Source organism: Rhincodon typus, chromosome 7 (genome assembly GCF_021869965.1).
Source record: "Rhincodon typus isolate 14 chromosome 7, sRhiTyp1.1, whole genome shotgun sequence".
NCBI lineage: Eukaryota > Metazoa > Chordata > Chondrichthyes > Orectolobiformes > Rhincodontidae > Rhincodon > Rhincodon typus.
In genome coordinates this window covers 44,111,731-44,131,610 of record NC_063338.1, presented here as the reverse complement: position 1 = coordinate 44,131,610, position 19,880 = coordinate 44,111,731, and the positions used below count along the sequence as shown (strand labels likewise).

Below are 19,880 nucleotides of genomic sequence, written 5' to 3'. Positions count from 1 at the left end.
TTGAATTCACTGGCGCTGTTTTAAATTGAATGACTGCAGAGTTTGTTAGACTTTGTAAACAATGTTGCAGCATTTCCATTATTTGTCAGTTGTTTTAACTCTACAGGTAGTCCCTGGGTTGCAAACGAGTTCTCTTCTGGAGTCCGTTCTCAAATTCATTTGTTTGCAAGTTGGAATGTAATGCAGGACAATGTAAAGCAGCTATTCAGTACCAGAAATGTTTGTATGTTGGGTGTTTAAAAATTACACTTCTGTATGGGATCATGTTCATGAGCATAAGTGTTCATAAGCTGGACATTCAGAAATCAGTGAATCTCTCTATTTCTGTTATATTATCCTGAATTATTCCATAAGGCTTTAAATTGGTTGTTCTGTGGTAAATTACTGCTTTAAAGCTTTTTAATTCAGTTTGTTCACAGCAAACTGTCCTTTGTACTGCTTATTGTGTTTTCCCACATTTTCAGAGTTTTCCCACCATTTTAAACTCAGAATAGTGGTTTTCCCACCTTATCCAGAGTTCTCCCAATTTCTGAAGCCAAGATGAATTTTCCCATTTCCAGGCAGGCAAACCTTTTCACCCTTCAAAATCCAAGATACCTAGCACTCTTTTCAATGCAAATTGTTCTGTTAAACTTCAATGCCAGATTTCTTTAAATGTTATTGAACAGCAGAGCAAGCTTGAGAGGCCAAATGACCTACTTCTGCTCCTAATTGGTGTGTTTATATTACCTTATTAAAACATCCCTTACCACCAACAAATGGAACTTAGGTTGCCTGCTCTACACTAGGTCTGCAGCCTAAGAACTGAAAGACCCTTGCAAAATGGGTTGTTGTTTTAGGATTGCTAACAATTTATTTATTAAAACAAACACACAGTTTAAGGCCATGGGAATATGGTCTTGTACACTGATGCTAATGTTTGGATACCATTCTGGACTTAGGAGAAAGCTTATGAAGCAATCATAAAAATCTATATTCAAATGTCACAGCATTACAGTGTACCTCAAAGTATTTCTTTGCAGTATCCACAAGGATTTTGTAGAAATGTTCAATATCTTTTTCTTCCATGAGTTTGTCAGCATAGACTCTGGATGATTCATGAAGCCATAAATGAATCAAGTCTGTAGGTAGTCGTACACAGTCTGGAGTTACAAACAGTATACCCTAGAAACCAAAAGAACAAAAATGTTGACAAGTCTTCTGAATATTAAAATGATTACTTGTGTGTTTTTAGAGAAATAATGACACATACAAAAGGACTACCCGTAGTGGTCCTCAAAGTCACATTGCATTTTATTTTATAATGGGAGGAACGAGTAACAAGAGACATAGTCTGCTGGTACAGCAAGACCACATGTAAAATTGATTTTTTTGTCAGGCTAATTCTCATTTATAGATATATCTTGAGATTAACTGGAGATTAATTACGGAGATGTTTCACCATTGAGTCTGCTTAATGCTAAATCTCATCATTGGGGCTATTGACTCCATGCTGAGCTGTCAACACCATACCCGCAACATCTCAAAAAACACCTACTTCCACTTCAAACCCAATGTGCTACTGAATCTCTGTCTTTGTTAGCTTTAAGCTTGATTATTCCATTGTTCTCCTTCCACATTCCTCAAGTTTGGGTTCAGCCACAACTCTGTTGCCTATATGCTAACTTGCAGAAGTCCTGTTCAACTATTTCACATGTACTTGCTCCTGTTCCTGCAATGACTCATATAATAAAATTCTCATCCTTATTTTAAAATACACTGACTCTCTGTCTTTATAAATTCCACCATTCCTGACTGATCTCAGCACTCCTTCAATTCTTGCCTCTTGCTTAATCCCTAATTTAATTTAATCTACCATTTGGTGACCATGCCTTTAACTGTCCAAGTCCTCAACTCAGAAAATGCTTCTCTAAAACTCCCTGGCTCCTAATTCCTCTCTGATCTTTTAAAGTACGTCTTAGAATGCTATTGCTATAGTCAAGCTTTGGTCACATGCCCTAATATCTCCAATGTGGCTTGGAGTCAAATGTTAATTGATAACACAAAAGTCTTGGAACATTTCACCTCGTGAAAGGGGCTACATCCATTTGAAGTGTTGTCAATTGACACGAAATTTTCAGCTTCTACAGAAAATCAGAAGCAACCCTGAGGAAATAATTGCTTTTTTCTCACTTCTAACAGTTATATGTCATATGACACTTGCTTTCATCAGTCGTGGCATGAAATATAAAGGCAAGGAGGTAATGTTGAAGTTGTAGAGAGACCTGGCCAGACTACAACTGGAGTACTGAGTGCAGTTCTGGTCACCTCACTACAGGAAGGATGTGATAGCACTAGAGGTGGTACAGAGGAGTTTCATCAGGACGTTGCCTGGGATGGAGAAATTGAGCTATAAGGAGGGACTAGACAGGCTTGGATTGTTTTCTTTAGAGCAGAGAAGACTGAGGGAGATAGATTGAGGTGTATAAGATTATGAGAAGTATGGACAGGGTAAATGGAGAGTAACTGGTCTCCCAGGCTGAGCATCAATCATGAGGAGGCATAATTTTAGGGTAAGGGGCAGGATATTCAGAGGGGATTTGGGGAAAAACGTTTTCACTCAGCGGGTGCCAGGAATCTGGAATAAACTGCCTGGGAGGATGGTGGGGGCTGGAAACCTTGCACTCTTTGAAAAATACTTGGATCAGTACTTCAAATATCAAAGCATTCAGGGAAATGGGATTGGTACACTTTTAGTGGTAGTTATGTTGGTGCAGGTATGACAGGCTGAAGGGCCTTTTCTGCACTGTATGAATCTATGAATTTAAGTGTTGTCAAGATATTTCATGTTTGATATTCTGTGGTGTCTACTTTTTATTTAAACCACCATTCATTCCAATGGAAAGAATATAATTGCATTTTCCATTGAAATTAAAAATATGACACAAAGCAGTAAGACAGGGGCGACTGATTTATGGGGGCCTCTTGGGAACAAGATGATAGGTATAGATAAAAACAATACAGCATCAATTACCAAATTGCTCCTGCCCCTAATGTGGCCAAAACCATTTATAATACAGGGTGGCTAGATCACACAGCTATTTCTGATAACAATCTTTTAATATGCCTCGTTTAGGTCCAATGCCAACTGTAAAACCCTGACATATTTGTGAGGCACCAAGAAGAGAGCAGGCATAGTGTCAAAAAGGAGAGAATGTACAAACTGTTAAACACCTAAGTAGTGGTCTTTAAAGGGTTTGTGGTTGGAATGTCACAAGTTACTCAGGAAATGGATAAATAAATATTTTGCTCGTGTGGTTGTCCTATAAAACCTCATACAATTGGTGATTCGGAGCCACTGAACCAGTATTTAAAGGCACATTAAATTTTCTGTAGGTTTTTTATGGTGAGGTGTTGGATAATGTATTGCATTAATTAGGGAATATTATTAGTGCATAACCCAACAGCCTATGATTTTGTCTCAGGTTTCCCCGGTTTGTAAATTTTGAAGAGATAGAGATGTACAGCACAGAAACACACTCTTTGGCTCAACTCGCCCATGGCGGCCAGATATCCTAAATTAACCTAGTCCCATTTGCCAGCATTTGGCCCATATCTCTCTAAACACTTCCTATTCATATACCCATGGTGGACCAGCCTCCACCACTTCCTCTGGCACCTCATTCTATTACATGCACCACCAACTGCGTGAAAAAGTTGTCTCTTAGATTCCTTTTAAGTCTTTCTCCTCTCACCTTAAACCTATGCACTCTAGTTTTAGACTCCCCCACGCTGGGGAAAAGACTTGGGCTATTCATGCTATCAATGCCCCTCATGATTTTATAAACTTCTGTAAGATCACCCCTCAGCCTTCGACACTCCAGGGAAAATAGACACAGCCTATTCAGTCTCGGCCTATACCTCAAACCCTCCAACCCTGGCAACAAGGTGTAGAGCTGGATGAACACAGCAGGCCAAGCAGCATCATGGGAGCAGGAAGGCTGACGTTTCGGGCCTAGACCCTTCATCAGAAACCCTGGCAACATCCTTGTAAATCTTTTCTGAACCTTTTCAAGTTTCACAACATCCTTCCTAAAGCAGGGAGTCCAGAATTGAACACAGTATTCCAAAAGTGGCCATGTACAGCCGCAACATGACCTCCCAACTCCTATGCTCAATGTGCCGACTAATAAAGGCAAGCATACTAAACACGTTCTTCGTTATCCTATCAACTGCGACTCCACTTTCAATGAAATATGAACCTGCACCCCAAGGTCTCTTTGTTCAACAATGCTCCACAGGACCTTACCATTAAGTGTATAATTCCTGCCTTAGTTTGCCTTCCTAAAATGCAGCACCTCACATTTATCTAAATTAAACTCCACCTGCCACTTCTCGGCCCATTGGCCCATCTGATCAAGATCCCATTGTACTCTTCTTCGCTGTCCACTACACCTCCAATTTTGGTGTCATCTGCAAACCTACTAACCATACCTCCGGTGTTCACAGCCAAATCATTTATATAAATGACAAATAGCAGTGGACCCAACAGCAATCCTTGTGGCTTACCACTGGTCACAGGCCTCCAGTCTGGAAAAAAGGGTCTAGGCCCGAAACGTCAGCCTTCCTGCTCCTATGATGCTGCTTGGCCTGCTGTGTTCATCCAGCTCTACGCCCTGTTGTCTCAGATTCTCCAGCATCTGCAGTTCCTACTATCTCCACCACCATCACCCTCTGTCTTCTACCTTCGAGCCAGTTCTGTATCCAAATAGCTAGTTCTCCCTGTATTTCATGTGGTCTGATCTTTCTAACCAGTCTGCCATGAGTAACCTTGTTGAACACCTTACTGAAGTCCATGTAGATCACGTCCACCGCTTTGCCCTCATCAATGCTCTTTGTTATTTCTTCAAAAAACTCAATCAAGTTCATGAGATACGATTTCCCATGCACAAAACCATTTCGACGATCCCTAATCAATTTTTGCCTTTCCAAATACATGTAAATCCTGTCCCTCAGGATTCCCTCCAACAACTTGTCCACCACCGATGTCAGGCTCACTGGTCAATAGCTCCCTGTCCTTTCCTTACCACTTTTCTTAAATAGGGGCTCAACGTTAGCCAATCTCCAGTCTTCTGACACCTCATTTGCGGCTATCGGTGACACAAATATCTCAGCAAAGAGCCCAACAATCACTTCCCTAGCTCCCCAGAGTTCTAGGATACACCTGATTAGGTCCTGGGGATTTGTCCACCTCTTTACGGTTTAAGACGTCCAGCCTCCACAAATATTAAATATTGATTGATTTCTGATAGATTCCTGAAAGATTATTAACTATGTCACCCTTTGTCTATGCTTCAAACGTCAGAAACTACAATTTTATTTCATATCCAGAATGTTTCCCCCTCAGTCACCAAATCACCATCTCTGATAACTTCAATATTTAGATATTTTCTAATCAACATGTTCAGAGACGTGATTACACATTTCTGGAGAAGATGGGACTTGAACCTGGGCTACCTGGTTCAGAGGTAGGGTCACTACCACTGTGCTACAAGAGACCCTGAACTACACTGTTATTTTTTATGTCTATGCCCAGAAATGCTATTATGCACAACTGAGCGATTCCCTACAACCAAAAATTACAGTAATTTAAAAAAAATTAATTTTTCTTTTAACCACCACCAGTAATCACTCATGTAGCCAAACAAATATTTACAAGCAAATCCCATTATGGGCAATGCAAGCCATAAGTGTGGGTGGGGGGAAGGGAGAGGGGGAAGTGGCAACTACAATGTTAAATTTTTTAAAAATTGTTTTTATTGAACCTATTTTTCTAATCAACCTGTTCAGAGATATCATTACACACCTCTTGAGCAGGTGGGACTTGAATCCAGGAGTAGGGACAATATCACTGTGCCACAAGAGGGCAACTACAATTTTTTTTTATTTAACCTATTTTTCTGACCAACCTTATCAGAGATATTTTACACATCTCTGGAGCAGGTGGGACTTGAATGAGGGCCTCCTGGTTCAAGGGTAAGTACACTACCACTACGCCACAAGAAGGCCCCACTACAATGTTTGGATATTTTTCTAACCAAACCTTTTCTGATGAAGGGTCTAGGCCCGAAACGTCAGCCTCTCTGCTCCTATGATGCTGCTTGGCCTGCTGTGTTCATCCAGCCCTGCACCTTGTTGTCTCGGATTCTCCAGCATCTGCAGTTCCTACTATCTCTGCTCAGAGAAGTTATTACATACCCCTTGAGAAGGTGAGGCTTAAACTTTGGTTGACTGGCTCAGAGGTAAGGACATCACTACACCATTAGAGCCCTCACTACAATGTTTACTTTTTTTTTATTTAACCCATTTTTCTAATCAATCTGTCCAGAGCTTTTAGTACACTTCTGGAGCAGATGGGACTTGAACCCAGGCCTCTCACTCCAGAGGTAGGGGCTCTACCTCTGCACAACAAGGGGGGGCGTCAACTGTTATTACAGATTTCTGGAGCAGGTGGGACTTGAAGCTTAGCCTTCAGACTCACAGGTAGGGACACTATTACTGCACCACAATTGCCCACACTACAATGTTAACACTTCCTAATGTGATAAAATACAGATGTTTATCTTTTGAGAACTAATGACTTTGTTCCAATTTCAAACTTCAGCCTATTTGATGTTTGAAGAAGAACTCAACTTAGATTGAGGAAAGTTGCCATATTCTAATGTAGAATAAATTTTGAAGTTTAAATAATATTTACAAGTTCAGCTCTAGCTAACAAGGTATAAAGTCAATAGTGTTATTTTTCTCCTTGCCTCAGTGTTTGAAATAGACACATCCCAGGACTTTTTTATAAAGGTGTAATCCTTAATTCAAAGGTATATTCCATTCAATGTAAAGTGATGCTACTTCAGCCCCTTTCGATAAATTTGTATCTACATACAACAACACTATTACTCTTAAACAGATTTTCCATAAAACAGGAAATCCTTTCCCTTTGCTATGAAAATTTCATTTTGACTCCAGAGGCAATGTTCTGTATAAGTGGCTGTAACTCTTAAGATCTCTGGGGTAGAGAGGGGAAAGGGCACTGACAAGTAGACTAACGACTGCTCTCACTTCAACTCTCAAACTTTGTCCATATTTGGGCCAAGATTGTAATGTGATGGGGAGGTGAATGGCCCTAGCAGTAGCTGAACCAAACATCAGTGAGCAGGTTATTGGTGAGTAATGGCACTATCAAAGACATCTCCCTATGCTGATGATTGAGAGTAGACTAATGGAGTGGTGATTGATTTGTCCTGCTCTTTGTTGAGTCGGTGACAGGGTTGTAGCTTAGCTAAGTTGCCATCAGTTTTGGGTAGCGCAAGTTCTTCAGCACTAGCTGGAATTTTGTCAGGGTCTTCGTCAAATGGGAGATTAGTCATGTGAAGCCTTATCAAAAGCCTTACTGAAGTCCATGCAGACTAAATCAAATGCACCGTGCTCATTTAATTACCTAGTCACCTCCTCAAAAACACAAAATTATGATCTCTTCCCCACTGCTCCCCCCCCACAAAGTCATGATGAATATCTTGATTAATGCTTGCTTAAATAGAGATTGATTCTGTTCCCTTCGAATTTTTTTTCCAATAGCTTCCCTACCACTGATGTTAGACTCACTGACCCATAGGTTTATCCCTAACACTCTTCTTGAACAACTGTACCACATTACCTACCCTCCAGTCCTCTGGAACCTCTCCTGTGGCCAGGGAGAAGTTGAAAATTAATTCTTTAGCTCATTAAATCTCTTCACTTGCCTCCCACAGCCTAGGATGTATCTCATCTGGACTTGGGGATTTATTGATTTTTAATCCCACCAAAATCATGAATATTTCCTTCCCCACTCCATGCTAATTTGTTCAAGTATATCACAGTCCCATTCCTTCATCTTTATAGATGATCTGTCCTACTCTATAGTGAATACAAATTCAAAGTACTTATGTAAAACCTCATCTATACCACAGATTGCTACTTTGTCCTAACAGATAATACCTTTTGCCTAGTTATCCTATTGTTCTAATATACTTATAAAATGCTTTTACGTTTTCCTTTATTTTACCCACCTACCTTTTGTGCTCTCATATTTTTTATGCACTCCTCTGCACTTCCGGTACTCCTCTACGGCTTTAGCTGTTTTGAGCCCCTGGGTATTTGTAATAAGTTTCCCTTTTATCCCCGATGCATTCCTGTACATTCCATGACATCAGAGTTCTCTGGACTTGTTGGTCCCACCTTTCACCTTTACTGGAACATGTTGGCCTTGCACTCTCACTATTTCCTTTTTGAATGACTCTGACTGCTCGGATGTAGATTTTCCAACAAGTAGTTGCACACAGCCACTTTGACCATGTCCTGTCTTTACATTTTAAAGTCAATCTTTCCCCAATTCATAAGGTTGATTTTCAGTCTAATGCTGTCCTTTTTCATAACTCGCTTAAAATTTACTGAGTTTTTGTCACTAACACTGAATTGTTCTCCCACTGACACTTTTACAATGTGTCTGCCTTGTTCAATAAAATTAGATCCAGTACTGCCCTCTCTCGTAGGACTTTCTATGTACTGATTTAAAAATCTCTCCTGGATAGATTTTAAGAATTCTTACCCCTCTAAGCCTTTCATACTTTGTGTATTTCAATTAATACTGGGAAATTGTAATCTCTTACTATTATTACCCAATTATTTTTATACTTCTGTGAACATTTATTGATCATTTCTTTAAAGCTATCAAAATAAATAGCAGTTAGGACTAAATCTTCATTTCTAGTAAAATACAACTAGGAGCATTTTGATTGTGCCTATTCTTTTTGGTGTAACACAGAGGTTGCAAAGTTAACTGCTGCAAAACATCTAACTCTGCATTGCCAGAACTCCCTCAGGTCTGGTTATGGGGAGAAGATCATGTTAATTTGTAATTCCTAGTCTGGCATACTGGACATTTAAATAGTTTTCATTTGTGGAAATAATGCTTATTGGCAATAAATCCTGCAGCAAAAATTACAATACATAATTTCAATCTCTATTGCAAACAATTAATAATATGGTTTATAATAGTGTAATTTCAGATTTCATGTACTTCATAATCAACCTTTGGCATGGATGTAAATAATATCATGGTATACAACATTAAAAGAGAAAAATAAAGACCTGCATTTATATAATACTTTACAGGCTTTGAAGTACTTTTTAATTATAGTCATATTTGCATGACCTAAATAGTGACTTGATTACTAACATCTTAAGTGTATTTTCATTAGTAGATCTGTATTTTTAATGTACAAACAGTGACGGCGAAAGGAATATTTGCTGGAAAGGTGAACTGTATTAAGACTGGCATATAAACTCTATGTATGAATGAAATGCTTTTAAAAATCTTCTGTGAGAGAAACTGGTTTTAATAAGTTATTTGAAAAAGCATTATTACGGTACCTGATTACATCCACTGTCATGAATCAAAGCAACAGTTCATAATATTCAAGTAGTAAACATACCTGGAAAATGTTGGACAGATCCCTTAAGTTAAAAATATAATGGAATCTAATTGCTGTAGGCAGAAAGTTCTGAGTCATTTTCTGATGAAGACAGATAGCAGCTTGAACGACACTATTAGCAATTTTCATTACGCTGTGACTGAAACTATATTCTTGAAAATGAGCATCAAGAATGTTGCTGTATATTGTGGCCAGTGCATCTGCTCCAGGGAAACTGACTGCAAAAACAGAGAAATGTCTCTGCAAAACAAGAAAACGCTAAATCAAAATCCAAGATTATTAAAGTACCATAAACGGTCTTACAAAATTAATATACACATTCCAGAAGATAATCATTTTGATTTCAAGTACTCAGAATTTGATGTTACTGGTCTCATTGTTTGAGATCTTTGTGAAATATTCCTCATGCTGAACAATCTATGATAATTGAACAGGCAGGGAACTAGAGTTACAAGGTGGATCCCATTGAAAGAGTATGGAGGAGGTGAATGCAATTATGAGGTTTTGAAATTTTGTGTTCTAGAAAATGCATCCAGTTGTGTGCGTTATTTTTAACAGAATTTGTCTTGATGGTTAATCATGCTCTTGAAAGGAAGGTTGAGTGGATAAAATTTGTTTGTAGTTCTTGAAAGTGTTCCCAATGTTTCTGCTTTGTCATTAAGATTTCTTTACCATTGTGAAGTAGCTATAATAATTGTGAATACCTTAACATTTCCCCACAGGTAGAGATGTTTAGTGAAGTAGTCTAAACCACTACAGAAGACAGTCTTTCAACCCATTGTGCACGTCCAGCTCTTTAAAAGTGCTGCCTAATTAATCATATTCCCCTGCAGTTTCCCCATAGACCTGCATATTTTTCCTTTTTGTACAAAACCTGGTAATCTGGTCCTATGCAAAATAATATTATTTAGTAGAACTTTGGATAAATAAACATCAACCAAATATATACTGGTACTTGGATTCACATTTTTGATTTGAGATTGGTATAGCATGTAGAAGACCTACCAAAACAAATTCACTTAGGGAACAAAGGGGGTTAAAGTCTGCAATGGGAATGTTACAGAAGATTTTCTCAAAAACTGAGTATAATTTATAGTCTTTCTTAATTTGTTGTAGACAGTCAAAGTTTACACATATCTCCATAGGTTATGTTCATTATATTTCAGAGACAAACTGTTGTGATAAATCCAGATAAAAGTGGGGGGGATTTATTGGACATTTATTTGAAAAAATTAACCCAATGTTCATATACATCAAATATCTCATGAGAAGATCTAAGTTTAAATGATCTTCAGAATAAAGAATGCTATGAATTTTGGATTGACATCTAGAAACCCCTCTTTATGTAGAGCTTCATAATCATTATTGGTTTCAGTATCCATTGTGGTCACAGCATCCTGCTACCGATCAGCGCGTATAGGATGTGGCAAAGACATTGTTGTCATACCCAAGGAGCAAATTTGGCAATGCCCTAAGCAATGACTCTTAAATTGAGGCAAGCATCATGGGATTGCTCAGATTCTAGGTCAAGGGAAAGCTGTGGTCATATGAGTAAAACAATTAAAAAAATCATTCTCGAATGATTTAAAAATTATAAAGTAAAAATGGACAGGTTTCCAATTCAGATTAGCATCATGTACAGAGCTCAACTACTTACCTGACACCGAATGGTGCCATTTTGGACAGACCCCTTTCTCTCAGACATGAGGCCATTCCACATGCACCTTCTACACACGCTGCATCCCTGACTAAGGTCTTCACCAAGGAACCTCCACCCACCAGGTCCCAGACTGCCTGCTAAAGGTGCCATCTGTGCCCCTTTTTGTGCCCCCACCCCAAGAGGCCACATAGGCCACCACTACCCACAGAACATGCTGAAGGTCAAGTGCTGTGCTTGGCGGTCACTCCAACCCCAACATCAACTATTTGCCACTGGACATTGGCCATTGCTCAGTTCAGCAGCCAAGCTCCCTTCTTCTGTTCTCTTCCCCTCGTCCATCCCTCTCTCACCCCAGTTCTCCTCTCGTGGTGTCCCACTTCATCTACCCAAAATCCTGTTCTGTTCTCACCTGACTACCATTCCTCTCTGCCCCCAGCCTCACTTTTCCACTTCTCTGCTCCCTTCCACAAGTTGCTACTGGAACAGCGAGATCCATGTAGAACAGTGCCATCCACAGCCAACAGAAGGCTACAGGAGAGCCACCAAATTCCATCACCTCAGCTGGAACAAAACTCTGCAGCATCTTCAACTTCCTAAAAACAGCAAACTATGATCCAGTGAAAGGAGCCCCATATTGTTGACCTGAACTGTAGGGTGAGACAGGGAGACAGGACAGGAAATGCCACCATGCCCAACCACAACTGACATCCCACTTACAGGCGGAGTGGGAGAAGGAGCAAAGCAGACACAGCCAAGAAGCACAGACTCACCAAACAATGGCCTGAGTAGACCCCAGAGGTGGTGACAGACAGCAAGAAGTGCACTGCAGACCCCCAGTAAAGGTACCACCAGACATTAGCCATGGAGTGGCCAGGAACAAGGAATGGTCTTAACTGGCAGCCCACAACTCATTGAGAAATGTCTCTTCACCCCCATCCCTGCCATGAGTAGATCCCAAGCAGATGCCCCCCACTAGCTCCACTCTCAGAAGATCAAATGCAGGAGATACTGGAAGTAGGATATTACATTTTTCCTTTCTAATTTATTTTATTTTAACAACTATTTAATTTTCCAATGTAGGAATTTGGCATTTAAAGTACTATATTTCATTTCACAGGGTACAGGTATAATGTTTTAATACTTTTTTTTCTGCTGAGGAAGGCCCTACAGAACCTAACACTAATTTTAAGGTTGATTCCTTTAGGAAATGGTGTTGAAACATTGAGATAAGTTAAAAGATCTCTGGACTTTAGCAGATTTGTCTTAATTTGTCCACATAATGTAGATGAACCACCAAGGAAATAGAATGGCAATCTGTAGAGGCAAAAGACTGGCCTTCAAGTTGTTGTTTTACATTTCATTGGCAGTTGTCAGTATACCTTTAAGAGAAATACTCATATCATCATTGCATCATAACATGTGACTTCATCTTACCTCAGATCACTTGAAGCATGAATCACCGTTATAAACTAATAGCTTAGTATTAACTCAGATAATTATGTGCCTGAGAAATGTAATATTTGTATGCAATGGGTAGTTGTTATAAATGTCTATTGGATTCCTCAATACCATGGTATCCATAGCCAGTTTATGATGCTCCTGGACTGTCTCACAGTGTATCACAGATCACTAACTTCTTGTATTGGCAGAATCACGCTACCATGCCAATACACAAGCTCATCTAGGCTTCCTGAAATCTACCTAGCAGATACCAACTTCCAGCAGTGGCACAGGTCTCATCATAATCACAATTCATGAGGTTCAAACTACACCCACTGTGGCAGAACAACCCACACTTGACAAAGTTGAATCAGATAACAATCTCCAAGTATATGATTTTGAAGAGAGATACAAGCCAGAGACAAAAATGATTACATCAGACATGCTGGGCAGATTATTCAATCCACACAAAGACCAATATATTCATCTTGATCTACATGTTCATCCTCTAAACTACGAAGTGGAATAAGTTCTCAAAGTTAATTGGTTACACTTTGACGAGTGCCGGTGTGAACAGTTGTAATCGATAATTATGGAAGATGAGCATTCACAAAAGTTTAAAAAGTTTCACAGAGATTTGTTCATTTCGACCATCTAGACACTAACTTGGTATGTCACATTGTGGCATTTTCAAGGGCAAACAAGTCTTGATATTAAAACAATTACGGTAAGATATCATGTCCATTTTACACCAGGGGCACATGGGTATTGAACACACAGCTAACACACGAATTAAGGATAAATCAGTATATGCAATGACTCATGAATGCATGTGAAAATGTTCACCATATCAGCTGTAGCATTGGTGGGAGCCTCTATGTATATCCACTCCTTCGATGAAAGTAACAACAGACCTATTCACAGTGCACAGGAAGAATACACTCTTTGTGGTGAATTACTTCTCTGAAATTTTCATTGTTCAGTGACTTATCAACACACTGAACACAACCATTGCTGACACTATGAGTGCTATTTTCAGTTTGTTAGCTGTCTGGAATCAAATACTTTCTGACAATGGTCTGCAGCACATTGGTAGACCATTTCAGGATGTGTGCGCTAAGTGGGGAGTGATCCATATCACAGCATCACCCCATTATCCTCAGTCAAATAGTTTAGCATATAATACGATAAGCATGGATAAAACAATGATCATTAAGTGTTATGTGATGGTATTGTGCCTTTAAGAGAGATGTGTGCAATGCTTTCTCTTGCAGATGGTGTTGCCACAGTGGAGCTGAACTGTGTCCTTCAGCCAGGCAGCTGGTAAACAGTTTTGGAGTTCTCCCTGGGTTTGTTTGTTTAAAATGAGACAAAAGGAATCATGAGCGAGTGGGGTCAAGGCTCACAGAGACCGAGAAAGGTTTTTTAAGTTTTGCTTTCAGTTAGCTGAAGACTTCAGCTGGCTGCTGAGCTAAAAGCTGGAGTCTGAAGCTGCTGGACTGAAGTCATAAAACGAAAGGCTTCCTTTTAGAAATAAAAAGCAGATTGTTTTTCCAGTACTGTATTTCTTTTGGCTGGACTAGGGAGGACAGCATGAGAATCCTAACTTTTTGGTGAATTGCAATTTTGCCAAAGGTTTTGTTAATGGGATGCTGTCTATATTGGAACAATTGATGATTTGTGGTTAAATAATACATTATCTTGTTAAGCATTTCAACAGAGTTGAATTTATGGCAATTTTTCATTTTTTTGTGTTTTAACTGTGTTGTAAGAATAAAGTGTGTTTTGCTTAAAGCCTAGTAGTGGACCAGTCAAGTTACATCTGTAGCACCTTACGTATGTCTTTAAATAAATATAAAAAAGTTAGGGTCTAGGTGACCTCCTTGCTATATTTTTGGATGGGGGAGTTGGGCATCAATGGAATGAAGTCATACATCAACGGAGTGAGGTCATACATCAACAAAGATCTCATTGAATGGTGGGCTGAGTGGCCCACTCCTGTTCCTATGTTACATGTTTGGTCCAAATTCCCAGCACAACATATGCTCAGAAGGCAAGTGTGATCAACCTGGCCCAGCAACCAACTGTCTAATTCCAAAACACAAGACATTCCTCTTCAAAGACAGAGGAAAATGAAAGAAATGCACAATGAGCAAGTAGATAGGGAGCTACAAAAATTGTGAACCGAGCAGTGTGTGCAAGCCAGAAGTCCAAAGTGAAAAATCTGTACATCAACAAAGGATTCTAAAATTTGCAATCATCCTAAGTCATACAAAATCACTCCTGATCACAATGCTACATTGTGAAGGAAAGCGGTCAGCTCAGACCAATGTACAACAGATAATACATGCACAAAGTGAGTGAGGAAAAACACTGCAATGATAATGATGTTGAGTAACAACAACCAAGCCATCAAGCAAGAACAACAAAGAACAGCACATGTACCTCTCTGGTTGTCAAACTTCAAGTAATTACACTGAAGTTTGAAAAGCTAGTTTTGTAAATTCTGTTTTATCTGTTCATGTAATTACAAGTACAGCACAAGTACCTAAGTACAAGCTTGTATATCTTTTTTGGGATTAGCTTTTATCTTCTGAAGAAGCAGGGTGTTATGTCATATGCCACCATCAGTATGTCAGTATACATTTAAAAGAAAAGTGACCTGGCAGTATAAAAATCTCACATTCCTCTTATGTCTGATCACTAGAAGCATGACACTTTACTGAAAGCATGCTACACTATTGTCTTTTTTTCAAAATTTGCTCATTGGATGTGGGCATCACTGACTAATCCAGCAAATATTGCCCATCCTTAACTGCCTGGTGAAGGCAGTGATGCAATGCCTTCTTGAACTGTTGCCTTCTTTGGAGCATAGGGACACTCAGTGCTTTTTGGAAAGAGATCCAGATTTTTTCACCCAGCAACAGTGCAGGAAGAGTAATGTCTCCAAGTCAGGATGGTACGTGGCTTGAAAGGGATTTGTAGGTGGTGATGTTCCCATGTTCCCCCTATCCTTCTGGGTGGAGGAGGTCAGGGACTTGGAAGGTGCCAATGGAGATGTTTAGGTGAATTACTCAGTGTATCTTGCCAATAGTACACACTGTTGCTACTGTGCACCCGTGGTGAAGGGAGTCCACGTTAAACATGGTTGATGTGGTGCCCATCAAGAGTGCTGTTTTGTCCTGCATGGTATCCAGTGTTTTATTTGAGTGTTGTTGGAGCTACACTCGTCCAGGCAAGTGACAGTATTCCATCACACTCCTGATTTGTGACTTGCAGATGGTGGACAAACTAATAGCTAATACTAGCATAGTTAGTAATGTCTGAAGAATAGACTGTTTGCACATAACAAATGTAAAAAATGTCTTTTGAATTCTCTAATACCAATATCCATGCCTAGTTTGTTATATTACAGAACAAAGCATAAGCATTGCCGCTTCATGTAAAACTTCCCATTGGAAGCAAACTCACACCACAAGTTTCATGAAGCCATGGTTAAATTGATTTCACAGCAAATGTCCATCTGCAGACATAGAAAGTAACAGGTATTTAAGGCAAATTCTTAACTGATGAGGGGCACAAGCAGAAAAGTGCTGGCAGGTCAGTAGCCCAACATGATCTTCGAACTTCTGGTTTTACCGGAGGATAGTTGAGATGAGCAGCAATGCTACACGGAGCTGTTGGTTTAGTAACTTAACTATAACCAAATGATCAATTACTTGTGGATTTTGTGCAGACTTCTGGTTTTAACAGGATTTCCGAAGCTGTGTGGAATTCACCAGGGTCAAAAGTGTGAAAACACAGCAATGAACGTGAAAGGTCTGCAAGCTGGAGAAACAGCTGTCAGCTTGCCTATGAGTAAAGTTTGTACTCATAGCATTTGTCCTGAAAACTACTTCCAACTTTTTTGATTTAATAGAAGTCCTGCCTTAGAGGAGTCAAGTCCCGTGAGGAGGTTGAAGGGGCCGGGGTCTGGATTCACGAGGGGCTAGGAAGGAGGGGCTGAATGCAAGTGGGGATGGAGATGGGGGTGGGGGTAGTTGAGACATTACTTCTAAAAAGAAGATCTCTGACCTCTTGACTGACACCAGCCCACGTAATAAAAGCTGCATGGTATTGGCCTCCCCCCTACTGCAGGTAAAATAGCAATGGGGGAGCAGAATGAAACTGTTAAATGGCCAACAATTAGAGACTTAAGGATCTCAATTAGCCCAAGATCACGCAGCTCTTACAATTTTAGACAGCCACCTGCTAAATTTTACATGCCCCCGCCTTCAAAACTGTCAGTTGCAGGGTGTAAAAATCCAACCCTACATATGCATGATGTGTCTCTGCTCTTTTCATAGATCAAAGGCAATCCAATGTCCAACAACCCCATTACAATAGCACTCATACAATGATGCTGAAACTATCCCTCCACTTGAAAAAACACAAACACAGTTAATAGGCATTGAGACTTGCAGGCACTGATGAGAGTGAAGGACCCAGGGTGAAGTGCTCAATATCAGCAAAGAAAATGGTAATTTAGTGCATGACCATGGATTTGTTTAGAAGAAAATATTATGCTTTTTCACAGAGCAAGTACAATATTAGAATAGAAGCGGTAGCATACACGTTCTCCGAGACTTTATAACACACTAGTCAGGTCAAGTTTCTGTGCAAGTTTGGCCATGATGCAGCAGACGGAAGATATGTGCATTGATAAGATATAAGGAGGAACTAAAGACAAAAGTGATTCCAACTATTAAAATGTGATTTGTGAAGAAAAATTATTAAAGTTATTGCTGAACTGTGAAGGCAGGAAAAAAAAATCAAGGCGGAAATCTATTGGGAGGTTTATATATTAGAAGTATGTTTTTTTTCTTCATTCATTCAAAGGATATGGCAATCATTGATAAGGCCAATATTTATTATCCAACTGATGGTTTGCCTTCCTGAACTGCTTCAGTCTATGTTGTGTTTGTATGCACGCAGTCTGCTTCAGAAGGGAATTCCAAAACTGCGACCCAGCAATAGTTGAAGGAACTATATTGTTGTTCCAAGTAACGATGTGGGAGGCTTAGTGAGGAACATGCAGGTGGTGATGGGGTTGTACACATCTGTTGCCCTTGTTCTTGTAGGGTCAAGGGTTTGAACATTATGGTAATCACGTGTATTGCTTTGGCCTGGAATGGCATAGGGAGTTACTTGCCATAGAATTCCCTGCCTCTGACTTGTTGCTATTTATGTGGCTGGTCCATTTAAGTTTCTTTTTAAGAATCCCCAGAATAGTCGATTGTTGGAGATTCAGCCAAGGTAATGTTGCTGCACATCAAGAGTGTGTAATATGCAGCTTTCTTAGTGGAGATGATCATTGTCACCAAAGACTGCTAAGCAATGTTACTTGTCACTTATTTGCCCAGCCTTAACTGAGGTCCATATCTAGTTGCATACAGTTGCAGACTGATCCATTGTCAATGGAGTTAACAGCGGTAATGAATATTGGAAAGATCAGTAAATACCTCCGACCTTTCAATGGTGGGAAGATCATGGATGAAACAGCTGAAGATGGTTGACCGTAGGATGATTTTCTCAGGAACTCCTGCAGTGATATGATGGGGCTGAGATAATTGTCGCCCAAAAAACAGTTTGTAGGTGAAATGAGGAAATTGCTTTAAGGTAACTCAAACTAATTGGACTATTCAAATTACATTTGAATTAATGAAAAATGCAGCTGCAATACAGAAGAAAACTATTTGCTAAAATAGTGACCATTGTTCAAAAGAGTCTGGCAGAAGAGCCACAAAGTTGTTTGACGACATCACCCATGGGATAAGCCATATGTCAAATGGATGTTACACTGAATTAGTCAAAATAATAAAAGGGCAGATTACAAAAGGCAAAGTTGCTTTCTCTTGTCCTTGCTTTCTTGTACGTCCTAATACAAATAGAAGTATTCTTAAAAGCAATAAACTGTTCCTACCTGAAGACGCATATTAATCGAAAAGCTGCCAGCAGCAGGATTCATACAAGCAATATACTGGCAATTATGAATCTCTTTCAAAGCTAACTTTTGTCTGTCATACCTAATGAAGAAGAGATAAGAATGTCAATTTTTAACATCTCAAAGAATGATTTTCCCAACATTTTCCTCTTTATCATTTTTACCACACTTTATCTTTACCACACTGCAGTATATTTTAACTTCTTACAGTTACCATATCAGATTAATCCAAGTTTCAAATGGTATTTAGAATGAATGCTTTCACTACCCCGAACAAAAATGGCTAAATCAGAATACAGCTGTAAGAATGCTCATTTTCACAACAAATGGTTCAATTGTTTGAAAATTTCACATACTGAGTAATCCAGCTACATGCTGAGAAGGTTCAACATTTCAGTACTGTTTATGGCAAGATCACTTTAAAAATTGTACTCTGTCAGTTTTGCTGAAGTGTTTGGCAAAAACAAATTCTGCATCTTAAAAAAGAAAGCTTTTTTCTTGATGTCAGTCATCAAATTTTGAATGTGGTTAGACCACGTAATATAGCATTACCAATGGCCACAATGGGTTCATTCTCCAACAGAGATGTTGCAATATAAGCAGTAGCATATTTATACTGATGCCTGAATTGCTTAAAGAAGTATGTTTTTGGTGATAAATACACATACTTTGCCCAAACAATGTGTGCATATCATTTACTCAGTATGAAAAACTTAGCTTGGCTATTTTTAGGTAGCTTTGTTTTAAAACATTTAAACATGACATTTTTCCTTCCTAATACTATCAGCGTTGTAAGCTTCACTAAAAATAACACACCAACTGTAACAGGAGACACTTACCAATGGCTGTAATCTAAATGTTGCCTGATTAGAGTATGTGGTTGGACAGTGCCATAGGCATCTACTTCAGGCATGTTAAGATCATCAATAAAATAGATCAATCTTTTTGTGCCTGCAGGAGCGTAATTTCTTCCAGCTTTTTTTTCTAAAGGTTTTTCAAGAACTCCTGAGATTATGAGAAATTGTTGTATTACAATGTTGCCAAATGAATGTGTTCTTAGAGAACTTTTCAATATACACGAAATAATTTGTATTACTACAAAAAGTAAAGGAAATTTAACTATCAGTACATCTAACAGCTCTGAAATTATTTTCTGATAATTCTAGAAATTAAATTATTTAAAAATTACAATGGAATTTTTATGTCAAATCAAGGGGATTCTTGTTTTAAAGCATTCAGCTATGAATTAGAGACAATACAGTGTGGAGCTGGAGGAACACAGTAGGCCAGG

At 39.2% G+C, this 19,880-nt stretch overlaps 1 protein-coding gene across 1 annotated transcript in view; it reads right to left on the bottom strand.

The window, feature by feature from the left end:
- Positions 1-19,880, bottom strand: part of dnah9l (dynein, axonemal, heavy polypeptide 9 like) — a 365,602-nt gene that overhangs the window by 158,112 nt on the left and 187,610 nt on the right. The window contains exons 47-50 of the mRNA XM_048599208.1: positions 19,429-19,594; positions 18,569-18,671; positions 9,507-9,746; positions 1,003-1,164 (exon numbers count right to left, since the gene is read on the bottom strand). Of these exons, the coding sequence (XP_048455165.1) occupies positions 1,003-1,164; positions 9,507-9,746; positions 18,569-18,671; positions 19,429-19,594 (671 nt within the window). The remainder of the gene's footprint in view (positions 1-1,002; positions 1,165-9,506; positions 9,747-18,568; positions 18,672-19,428; positions 19,595-19,880) is intronic.